Here is a 12503-nt window from a genome sequence, read left to right as displayed (position 1 = left end):
TTTGTTTTTGCTTCATCAATGTCCAATTATTGGTTTGTGTTGTGCAATAATAGTATTTAAAAGAGGGCCCTCAAAGGTCACTTCTGCTCATGAAGGCTTGTGCATCACACTAGATTAATAAAGTATGATTACAGATTGGTATGAACAAATTAACGTATAACATGTTGAAGCATGTAGTAAGCATTAAAACCTTGTGTATTCCTTATAAAATCACGATCCAAGTGAGTTTTCACTCCTATCTGGTTTACATGTTTGACCCACAGGAGATTAAAAGAAGAATTTAAAAAAAGGTTTGCAACCTGAGAATAAAACATTTTCTTTTTTTTATTTTATTCGTGCAATGTTTCAGTTGTGTTGTTAATGTTAGGTTTGCACATATGATGACAATTCCTTGAAAAATCTAAGCTTTGTTGCAGCTTTGTTTTATTGGTGCAGTCATTGAAAGGCCGCTACAGGAGCCTGTCTCTAATGTAACAAAATTACATAATTTATCAGGTTAGATTTACATACGTTATTGCAAAATGTGCATATAATAGAACTCTTCCTTAATTTTATTTTTAGCTTCAGGAAACAGTCTTGTTGAACTTAATTGTCTGATTTTTATTTTGTCATTTATGTTTTTTGTATCTGGAAGCAAGCTTTACCTGATTCACACATTTTAGACTATATTGTATATTCTTTCATTCATGCTATAATTCAGTTTTTAATCTACTACTAAAATGACTAACTGACATCACAGTCTGCTCTGCTGCAGCTTTGCAGCCACACTTCTTCTCACACGTGGAAGTGAAATGGTAAAGCTGATCACAACAATGTCGGCCTTTTTTTCAGAGCGTTGTACACATACCTCTGATCCATCAGGTCGCTAAACTAGAATCTATTGCTGGGAGGTTCTGCAGAACTTTGTCCCGCTTTGCAGATGGCATTTTAGCCGATGGTAAGGGCATTATCTGAGCCGCTAAAAAGCACCACAATCCTCGTTTTTATATGTTACTGGCAGCAACAAGGCACAAAGTTTCTGTTTGGTATCCATCCCAAGTAAAAACGAAGTAGTTCATATCTCATAACAACGAAACAAGCTGCCTCTGGCTGCAGTCTTCCTGTTGTCTTGTGTGGTGTGGAGCTCAATGAGTAATATCGATATAACTCATTGGTGGAGCTGCTCAAAGAGGCTCCGTGTGCTCTGCTGCCAACTAGCGGTCAGACACTGAAGTGAAGGACGCTCAGAAATAATTAAAGAAATATCGTATTGGCAGCTTTTTGAATCAATACAAATATCGCCAAATGAACTATCGCGATTTTTTGCTGTCTCGATTTTTTCTTACACCCCTAGCTGACACCCCGACGAATAGGAGGACATGACAGACAGCACCCTCTGAGTTCTCTCTTCTTTAGCTTTGATTTTTTAAAGTCTTTTCTCTTTTACTTATGTTTGTTTTTGTGTATTTTATTGTGAGTGGCTTATTTTATTATTTTATTGCATGAATAGGGATTGGAGTTTTCTGTATTCTTGTTTTGTTTGTTATGTACAGCACCTTGAGCTGTTTTGTACATGAAAGGTGCTACATAAATAAAATTCATTTGAATTTAAATTTACAATGTTTTTAGTATTAGGTTAAAAAAGTCAGGACTGAGGTTTGCTGGTGGATTTTGTCAGATTAATTAATCATTAATGACTTTTTTTTACTTAAAAATGTGAATTTTTCCCCCATTTTAAATAATTATTTTGGTACTTCAATAGCTTCAGACTCACTTGACCGTAAACCGTCAGTTTCTGTTTTCTTTCCCATCACCATGTGGCAGCCATCTGCGTTACCTCACGCCACTTCAGTTGCAACCATCTGCCTCTCAAACTAGGGGAAGTTGAACTTCTGTCTTTAATTCTTGTATACATTTAAACCAACAAATTAAACACTTTTAATTTAATTTGTATTTTATTGTATCATTAAATAACTTAGATGATCTGAATCCAATAAAGTGTCGATATCAAACATCAAAGTGACTTTAAAAATAAACGCTCCCCCCTTCCACATGGTATCGCCCCATACCGGAAGAGGTTTTCTGACTGTTTACACCAGCTCAGCTTTCGCTCCAACTTAGCGTCACTGCTCTAGAAAGCAGTAAAATACATTTCTGTAGTTTTGAAAAATACTTGTCAAAGACTGATATAAATAAGATCGCTGTTCCACTTTTAGCATGCGGCTCTGCAGGCGGGAAAGCCGCGGACAAGTGTAGCGATGACGAGCTGGCTCACATCGTCGCTAAGTCAAAGTTAGCCAGAGCGGCGGCAGCTAATTTCAGAAACACTGCTGTGACATTTAGAGGTGGTGGTGGGGGTCTCAGGTGTTTCCACTCCCCAGTAACAGGTGTGGATGTTTACATGTGCGGGGACACACTGTGATTTACGCACGTCCCCCTACCAGCCTGTCAAGGAGCGCCGCCGCCGCCGCCATGGGCGCGGAGAACAGCGCGGCGCGGGGCTGCTCTCTGATGGGGGAGCCGCTCCTCACGCTGCCGTCGGGACTCACCACCTACTCCGCGGTCCTCCAGGACGGGAAGCCCGCGACCGTCTTCGTCCACCGAGCGGGCAACGAAGACAAAGTCAAGAAAGCAGCGAAGGTCAGGCCTCTCTGAAAGCACCGTTATGCTTTGAAGCGTTTTTTATGGTTATAAATTAGCAGTAAAGCGGAAATTTGAACTTTTTATGTTCTTTAAGGGCCGTGAACGCACCACAATTCAAATTAAGTGACCTATTTTAGTACAAAATAATAGAAGGAACCACCAAATGCACCATGAAATAGCGGGATTGATGGTTCTAATGCATAATTGGAAAGAGTCCTATAATGTGGGATGTTGCACTAATGGGGTTATGGGTTCAAATCCCTGCTGGGAACCTTGAAAATTCTGTCTAATCATGTTCCCATCATGTGGAAATAAAGGCTGAAATGCACTGTCTATTTTGATAAATGATAATCAGTCCTTTTTTTTATGAAATAAACAGATGATTTTATTTTTAATTTCTGAACTTATTGATTTAATAATGAAACTTTAATTTATTTTAGCTTTTTTTCCCCTCAATGAAAATCTAACTAATAAATCTAATAGGAAATTGTAAGTTTGTAAATCCAAATGTCATCAGCTTCAGTGTTTTCGTTGGCTTTTACCAGCAGTTCATTCAAGTCCATGCTCTGTTTTAATTTCCTGCAGCATCTGAAGACGCTGAGGCATCCGTGTCTGCTGCGCTTCCTGTCCTGCTCCGTGCAGGCCGGCGCCATTCACCTGGTAACGGAGCGCGTGCAGCCGCTGCAGCTGCTGCTCGACAGCCTCTCTCCAGAGGAAATCTGTGCAGGCATCTTTGACCTCCTGCAGGCGCTGGTCTTTCTGCATGAGAGGGTGAGCAGGGAGCTGTGCTGAAATGCATGAAGAACCTTGTTTTTTTATGGTTTACTTTCATCACTGACATTTTTGGGTGTCTCTGTCCTAAAAAACAAATCAGGGGAAGTCCAGCCACAACAACGTCTGCATTTCATCCGTGTTCGTCAACGAGGATGGCCACTGGAAACTAGGCGGAATGGAGGCCGTGTGTAAATTCTCTGAAGCAACCCCAGAGGTGAACGCAAGAAAACGAACATAAACGAGTCTGTAAATGTGCAGCGGCGGGAAAAGGAGTTTGAGCCCTTCGTTAGCTTCTTTATTTCCATGCTTGTCATCAAACAAATGTAAAAAAAATTAGACAATCGCAAGATAAACAAACACAAAATGCTGTTTTTTTATATTAAGGTGTTTAATCTTAGGTTGAAAGAATTGATAAAGATCCTTCAAAGCTAGACATGCTGTTATTAAAAAAAAAAAAAAAAACGGGGACAAAGGACAAACAAATTAGATCTAAAGCTTCAGATACCAGCAGGCAGGGATGTCCATAATTCACAAAATAGAGAGCAGCTTTAAACCTCACCAGACCAGCTGACTAAGAAACACCCCAAAGCCCTGTGACGCTTCGTTTCCAAGGTCACAGAGGGAGTCGTGGCTACATCCACGGAGCTGCAGGCCTCAGTGGATGTTCCACAGTTCTCTAGAAACACAGAAGCCGGGTTCACGTGTCCTGCAAGGCAAAAGGCCTGAAAGCATCTGCATGTTCCCCAGTCCTCTGGAGAAAAAAGGTCTCATTACGTCAGACGCCAAAGTAGCACAGCTTTTCAAAATAAGATAACCACACCAACAGTCAAAAATATAGTGGTTGAGTCTGTTTTCTGTTCTGGAAAATTTGCTTTGTTATCCAGAATCATGAACTCTGCCGTCTGCCTGAAATGCCTAAAGGAGAAAGTTCTCCATCTTGTTGACTTCAAACTTGAAGGCAGTGGTCCGCAACCCTTTTAGGCCATTTACTGCTATAATGTTTGGCATTTTTTTCTCGGACTGGCCTGCATCTGGCTGAAGTGGACGGTTAATTATTTATTTATTCTTTTTCCAGGTTCCAATTTGTCTAAACTTTTGAGGGTAAAGTGTATCTTCATCCTACATTTTCTGTAGGAACCATTAAAATATGACAGATTTCCTATGATCCATAACTGTTGAGTGGAGGCTTAAAAAAATAAATCAGACGCCAACTTCAGCCTCGTCTGACTTTTAAGGCGCACAGGGGAAAAAAAGGAAAGTTATGGTCTGTGGTAACAACTGTCGCAATGAATCCATATTTGGAGTTAAAAATCCAGGTTTTTGACTGTTAGCTGCTGCTGTCTTTTACTTTGAAGTCGAAGGCTCTTCTTTCGTTTCCTCTCCGGCTCTTTTCTGCCAAATGAAACTTTCTAAATATGTTTGTTTTTGGGGGTTTCAATTTAGCGGCCGTAGCAGCCGCTTTAAGAAAGCGGCAGATGGATTTTTGACACGTGACCCAAGTCTCTGCGGCCCGGTACGAACTGTCCCACCAACCGGCACTGGTCCGCGGCTCGGGGTCCGCTGTTTTAAGGCTCTTGAAAATGCAGTACAATGATGATGTTCAATGCCAGAAAGTGAATGGACTTTCCAGTGGCCTCATAAAACTCCCGACCTTAACTCGGTTGAGAAGATCTTTAAAAACTCCAAAACCCTCCAATATGGCGGAAACCTTTCTGCAGCAATGAGTGCCTTAAAAACTCCCACGCTGGGAAAAAAACTGAGGTTTAGAGGCAGCCATGAATCTTTCAAAACACTGAAATGATTGAAAGATTCAAAGATTTTTATTGTTATTGTGTTTCTACATCCAAACTCTGTTGGCACTCACTCAAAAAGAAGTAAACGTCAAAGAATAAAAAACAATATAAGAATTAAAAAAAAAACAGAAAATACGTTAAGAAGTTTAAAATGTCATGATAAATAACAGCTTTATTGCACATTCAGTGGTGTTATGTACTGAGGGATGTCTGAGATGAATAAGATTTAAGTCAGTGGGAGGTAGAAAGCAGGGGGGTCACGGAGACTACAGCTCTGGGGAAGAAGATGCTGCGGCGTCTCAGTCTATTTGTCCTTGGTTTTTTAAAACACGGTACCTGAAATGATCTGACATGACTTCCTTTCCTTCATCTTCCCAGTTCCTCCAGAGCTTCCAAAAAGCACGGGAAGCCAGCTGCATTCCCCCAGAAGAGCAGGTCAGTGAGTTCGTCACCAAGAACAGACGGAGAAACCTTCATTTCACCTTTTTGACCCAACGTCTCCCACAGGCAGAGGGCTTTAAAACGCTCCCGGACAAACACGGCCACGCTCGGGACTGCTACTCCTTTGGAGTGATGATGGAGGCCCTCGTTCCTCTCCTGAACGGTTACGGTATCTTCCGCCGTTCCATTTCCTCAGTGTTGTGACCCACATTTGAGGCTGTTTAATCCTTCACTTGGATTGTATTTTAGTTTCCCAGGAGCTCTCTGAGGGCCTAACCAGAACTCTGCAGGCAGGTCCACTAAACTCTGACCCCGTGGCTCGACCGCCTCTCAGCTCCTTGCTGACTCATGACTTTTTCCGGTCAGCAGATTGTGGTTTTTCCTTAAATCCTTTTTTATATACCAACCCCGTTCTCCTAAATGACTTCTTTTCTTCTGAACAGGAATGACTTTCTGGAAGTGATGAACTTCCTAAAAAGTCTGACCGTAAAGACAGAAGAGGAGAAAAATGAGTTCTTCAAGTAAACGACTTGCTTGGTTGCGTTGTTGTTTACTGCATTTATGCATCGTCGACTCCAACACTGTCTGTTGTGTCCAGGTTTCTCCTGGACCGGGTCCAGAGTCTTCCTGAAGAACTCATAGCCACACGCCTTGCTCCCAAACTCCTCAACTCCCTGGTGTTTGCAGAACCCATGGCTGTCAAGAGCTTCCTGCCTCATTTGCTCAGGCCGAAGATGGGTGAGGCGGTGTTTTCTCATAAAGCTTCTCATCTCTCAGCGGAAGGAAGAAAGAAAGCCGAACTTTTGATTTCTTTCTGAGGGCAGATCCCTCCAGAGGAGGCAGCCATGAAGACTGCTTGCTGTCTGCGTCTCTCTACCGGAAACACGTTCTTCCTCAGCTCCTCAAACTCTACAAAGTCAAAGAGGAGCACGTCCGCTTTGTGCTGCTGGCCCACATCCACATCTACGCCGAGTTCTTCTCCCAGGACGAGCTCAGAAACCAGATCTTACCTCAGGTGAAGTTTCAGTGTCCAGCTGTGAGGAAATAAGAATCTGGATTCTCCGTTCGGCCGATTTTTAAATACGGCAATAAAAGACGCACGGCGTATTTTCTAAAAACAATCTTTTTCCTACAGCATTTTTTCATCTGATGCGGATTTACAACAATAAAGAAATACTCAAATGTAATTTTAAGCTTAATTTTCACTATCTGTGACCTCCTTTATCAGAAAGATGCTACGAGAACATTTAAAAACATTTTCATCAGAATGAGTCTTTAAAAAACTGAATGTATTTATAGGATGAAAAAGTTCATTTAGCAATTAAAAACAAGGAATTTACAATAAAGTATTAAAATAGTCAATACAAGTATATTAATAACGAATATCCTTAAATATAAACTTGGAAATATACTAAAAACAGCTTTTTTATTTTTGCACAAGGCACTAAAATGTAGAAATCAAAACCTTTGGTCTACATGCTTATCTTTTCAGTAACCTGGGACGCCACAGCGTCTCACTTTTTTTTTTCATTTTTGTACGGTTCTCTAACATGTTCCTTTGCGGCTGCAGGTTCTGTTAGGAATGAGGGACACCAACGATTCGCTGGTCGCCATGACGCTGCAGAGTCTGGCTGTGTTGGTGCCTTTGCTGGGGGCTCAAGTGGTTGTTGGTGGAGAGAGAACCAAGGTCTTCAAACGCACCACGCCCGGATTTAACAAGTCAACAGACGTCACCCCTGAAAGTAAGAACGCCCACAAATGCTGGAGAGAAACAGTCGTACTCTAGAAAGGCAATGCGGTTGCTTAGGTGCTTTTTTTTTTAACACATTCCTTCATCGTTTGAGATCTTTTGTTGTCCACGTGGTCCAGAAGACTTTCAAGATGTTGTAGATGAAATGCAGGTTTGTTCAAATGAAATGTAAATTTAAAATAGCTGCAGAACCAACAGGAATGATGCTTAAAGGTTGGATTGATGGATGAAGTGATGATTTAAGAGAGGAGGGAAGATCTCGTCTTAGTTCAGCATCTGAACTTACAGAAAAACCTACAGTTAATATTTAAAGTCGTATAACTTCGTTAATCTGCAGGAGCATTCTGGGTAATCTCAATTTGGCTGACTATGACCTTGTTTCATCTCGTAGCTTCCCCTGTTCACATCGTTGGAGACGCTCACCCCCAGATGGCGCAGCCCTCCAAAGCATTACATTTGTTCCCGAGGCCGTCGGAAGCTTCAGACTCGGGTGGGAACCTGGAGATGCAGGGTGGGACTGCTCCACCTCCAGGTAAGGCCTGCGGCATGAACGGCGTTGAAGAAGCAGCATCGTAGCTTTGACCCGATCCTGTTCTGTGTTCCAGACGGCAGCAGACACGTGTCTCTAGCTCTGAACGGCTTTCATCACGAGAACTTTAGGTCGTTGTCCTGCAGGCCAGAGCAGGTGGAGAGACAGCAGCCCTCCGTGGAAGACTGGCCTGACTGGAGCGACCAGGAGGAGGGTCAAAGTAAGGACGGCCAGTCAGTCCAGATCCACATTGACGCGTCCCAAAAGGCTGATTCTGGAAGCAGAGTCGTCGCTTACGAAGATAAAGGGGAGCAGCCATGGGGGACGGTGAATTCATCGGATGCGTTTCTGGGTTCAAGAGAGAGCAGATCTGCAAAGCAGGAGCCCCAAAGACCCCGAGCGAACTCCTCCAAACCTCTCAAGCTTAGTTCGGCACAGTCCACCCAGAGCAGGAGAACGTCCTCCTGTGATGACGCCTGGACTCAAGAGGACTGTCAACAACCACAGAACTCAGGGTTCAAACCCGCAGCCACCAAAATCAAAGGCGGCGTGGGTCTTGGAGAGGAGTTTACCATCAAGGTGAAGAAAACTGTGAAGCAAGACCCGGAGATGGATTTGTTTGCAGACATGGTGCCAGACATCAAGCTGACGTCTCCAGCTCTACTGCCGTTTGAGGAGAACCTTAAGGGCCCGGGGCCTCCTGCAGAACCCGCTAAACCTCTGCAGGTGGATTCATCCATCAGTGCTGTGATGCTCACGGCTAAGTTTGCAGCAGCTGACCTCCCCGAGGTCAGTCTCCATGTTTTGGTCCTTTTGATTTGACGATCTGTTTCCCGGTGATGGTTGAGTGTTCATCACCAGAAACTGACCAAACATACGTCACAATTCACTCTGTTGCATGTTTAATCTTGCATGTCGTCCTCTAAACATACCAGTCTGGTGTACGTGTCAACTCCAAGATAACAAAAACTCATTCTGTCAAACAATGCACATCCATTGCGTCTTTAAGTACTTAGTGCACTATAAAGGATGTTCGCCACCTGTCTGAATTTCCTCCCTAACTACAGCACTGAATAAAAAGCACCTTTTAAGTCCCTGTATTTTAAAAGCAATTTTAGACACCATGCTCGCTAATTACTTTTTTTTTAACTGCAAGTATGATGTCACCGATTTCTTGAAGTTGAAATTGAATTGATGCGAGCGTTTTACGGCTATTTATGAATCCACTGGGTTCTGAAGTTGAAAATGTTGATGGTTTATTTAAAAAACACATTTCTTTGAAAAAATAGTTCAAATGCAATGCATTGTGGTCCATATTCACCAATCTAGTGACCATCGATGCACACTGGTTTTTCGCAGGGACTACTGGGAAATTTCCAGAGCACTCGATTTTGGAACTGGAATTCAGACAGCAGTGCAAAATGGCGAACACCCTATATCAGGGGTCGGGAACCTTTTTGGCCAAGAGAGCCATAAACGCCACATATTTTTAAATGTAATTTCGAAAGAGCCATACAATAATGTAGAGTTTCCCACACTGAGGCACGGAGACTTAACCTCTTTTAAGGTTCTTTATTCTGGTTACTGTAGACCACAACAAACGCCGTAAAATTAATTCAGCAACTCCTGAATCTCTCCTGTCGACACGAGACGAGAGAGAGCGCTTCTCCCAACTTTATATTCCCCTGCTCCCGCTCCAGCCCTCCCATTTCCCTTATTCGGCCCATAGCTGAACCCCATTGGTCCAAACTACCTAACAACAGGCTGAGCGACAGAACTGAGAGCCAATCAGATCTCTGCTTGATGCGGTCAATGAACTCCAGAACTTATAACGCGGCCCAACAGCCATCCAACTCAGTCCGCGACAATATGTTTAAAACTAAATATACAAATGAATGTGTGCATTTGATGTAATTTCAACATTTTTAAAGTACAATAAGTCTGTGGATTCTTTTTAATAACATCGTTATGCTGTTGCTAATAAATGATGAGTATTTCTCGTAGTAGTTTTGCTGATGCTTTAGTCTGGTTGATACGTGGTGAGTTTCTGCTTCACGCAGGCGTTGAGACTTTAAACGTGATCATAGGTCTGAATGTTCTGTAGATGTGACAAAGACTGCTCACATGCAGACCTGGAGTCAAACACACACTCACACGCCGCAGTGACTGACGGGCAGCGGGTTTTACGTTTTTACAATCCCTGCGCGATTCACCTGCTGCCTGTCCCCACAACACCTCAGCCCCACCCCTCTGCTTTCTCCCTCACACATCCCGTCCCCGCATCTGCGTGCTCTTTCTCAGAGACGGGAGCGCGCACTTTTAGGCACGGCAATTCACAGGTTTCCAGTTGGTACAAACTCTGTGAAATTATAGATAATAGTAAACTGATAGCGCTGGCGCAGATTTTTCTCTCCAAGCACCGCTACTATTGCGCGCCTCTTTTTTTTTTTTTTTTTTTTTTTTTCGCGCCCGAGAAGGACTGGACTAATGATAAAAAAAGTATAATTAAAGATTTGTCTGCGAGCCACATGTGACCATCAAAAGAGCCATATATGGCTCGCGAGCCATAGGTTCCCGACCCCTGCCCTATATAGTGCACTATGTAGTGAGTAGTGGAGGAATTTGGACTTGGCCTCCAATTCTAAAATCCGGCGCCCTGGAAATTTCCCAAAAACTCCATCCTAGAAAACGACACAGATTTTCATAAAAAAAAACACTTTGAAAATAGATCTAAGGATGATCAGAATGGGACTGTAACCCTTGTGCTATCATAAGCACTTTAACATTGTGCGTTTTCTTCAATGATTTGTGATCTTCACTGGTGTCCATGGATTACATGAAATCTTTCCACCTTTATCCACCTTTGTCATGATAAGGAGAACACGTCAATGGAAGGGGGGGTCATCTAAGATAGCACAAGGGTTAAAGGGCCTATACTAGGGCTGCACGATATGAGGAAAACTCGCAATATGCGATATTGGTGATTAATATTGCGATAACAATATAATTTGCGGTATATAAACAAATAGCAAAACAACCAAAAACATAATTTCAGTTTAACAGTTTAAAAATTATACTCCAAATGACCCTGGTCGACGTAGGAGGCAAACGTCAAACATAAAAGGGCTCATCTGATTGATCAACAACGTAAACGGGTCCCTTCCGATTGGTTAAATGCATTAAGGTATTTATTTCATTTGTTCAGTATTTCAAGCTGCCATGAGTATTGCACAGCTTGATGTTGCGATAACGATAAATTTGCGGTATATTGTGCAGGCCTAGCCTATACCATGCAAAATATTTGTTTTGGACTTTTAAGTGTATTATAATGTTTTATACCATGGTCCGGTTGAATACTCGATACTGATTGGCTGTTGGGTATGCATTAAAACCTGATGACCGCACGGTGAAAAAAGAAGTTCCGGTCACCTAGCTTAAATGTTTCGTATCACTGCACCAGCTTCTTTAAAACAACCTTTTGCTTCATCATTTGGACAAAAACAGGTGGCAAGAGGTGAACTTTCTCTCTGAACTGATGCTTTATTCAACCTATCGGGACAATCGGCACCGAATCTTGACTGCAGCGGTGGTGCTGCGTGCCGCGGACTATATGTTACCACATCAGCGATCCAAATCGGGAAAAAAACAAGAATTAAGGACTAAAAACTGGTTAATATGTATTGCTTTTGTAAGTGACCATGGTATAAGCGGGTTAATGGCCTTCGAAGTGTTCATTATTACTTTTTAACGCATGTCGAGGAAGCGTTGGACGGTTCAAGCTTCTACGGCGTGCGTTAAAAAGTAATAACGCACACTTCGTTGGCCATTAACCCTTACATCTCTTTACCAAAACAAACAACCTCAACGTGACATTTTGATCCGTTCATGCATTTCTGACTATTCCTCTAAAAACCTGCTCTGGTATAGCCCCTTTAAAACACTCCTCCTCTTGCAGGTACAAACCAAATGGAAAGCATAAATGATCTCTGTGCCTCAACTCAAAACACGACTATTTCTTTTTCCCAGAATGAAACGGATGGCTGGGGAGACGGAGATGACTTGAACTGGGGGGATGAAAATGCCTGGTGATGAAACGTCATGTGGACAAACTCTCCACCACTGGAAGACTCGAGTCCAGGCAGCACGTCTGGACTAGTTCTTCCCCAAAGAGCAGGAAAATTGGAGAAAGCCACTCCTTTACTAAGATGCAGTAAGAAACTACATGGCTGGGAGGGGCTGCTTCTTTTCTAATAGGTTCAGATGTTTCTCATCATATTTATTGTGGGTCCTTCCTTGGATATCGATGCATCGCCTGTTTGTCAGATGGTGCTAGACTTTTGACAGACATCTTTCATGTTTGCCAATCAACATTTATCACCTTACGATGATTGAAGATCTTTTTATTTTCTTAATGTGCCAACTCCAATCCTTTGGTTTTTTTTAGGCTCAATGGAAACTTTTGACAGGATCTGTTTTTGGAAAAGTGGAGTTCGACTTGAAGGCTTGCACTTTGAATGAATGTAAACTAGAAATGTCATAACTTATTTGAGCTGGTTCGGTTGCTGATTAAATAAAGATTTTATTGTACAAAAGC

General features: G+C 42.5%; 1 protein-coding gene across 1 annotated transcript; it reads left to right on the top strand.

Moving 5' to 3' along the window:
* Window positions 1-2042: 2042 nt before the first annotated feature.
* Window positions 2043-12496, top strand: scyl3 (SCY1 like pseudokinase 3). The gene is made up of 13 exons (XM_004068418.4): window positions 2043-2619; window positions 3208-3393; window positions 3497-3610; window positions 5568-5624; window positions 5697-5799; window positions 5880-5991; window positions 6074-6151; window positions 6229-6368; window positions 6455-6645; window positions 7201-7372; window positions 7772-7912; window positions 7986-8698; window positions 11936-12496. The coding sequence occupies exons 1-13, from the start codon at window positions 2452-2454 to the stop codon at window positions 11996-11998; spliced, it is 2238 nt and encodes a 745-aa protein (XP_004068466.1). The 5' UTR covers window positions 2043-2451; the 3' UTR covers window positions 11999-12496.
* Window positions 12497-12503: the final 7 nt, after the last annotated feature.

Source organism: Oryzias latipes, chromosome 4 (assembly GCF_002234675.1).
Source record: "Oryzias latipes chromosome 4, ASM223467v1".
NCBI lineage: Eukaryota > Metazoa > Chordata > Actinopteri > Beloniformes > Adrianichthyidae > Oryzias > Oryzias latipes.
The sequence above is the reverse complement of the archived record's forward strand: the minus strand, read 5'-3'. Positions and strand labels throughout refer to the sequence as shown.

Coding starts and splice junctions, on each gene's coding strand:
- scyl3 (XM_004068418.4), top strand. CDS start 2,452: ATGGGCGCGGAGAACAGCGCGGCGCGGGGCTGCTCTCTGATGGGGGAG. Junction 3,394..3,496: donor TGGTCTTTCTGCATGAGAGG/GTGAGCAGGGAG, acceptor AAAACAAATCAG/GGGAAGTCCAGCCACAACAA. Junction 6,152..6,228: donor GAGAAAAATGAGTTCTTCAA/GTAAACGACTTG, acceptor TGTTGTGTCCAG/GTTTCTCCTGGACCGGGTCC.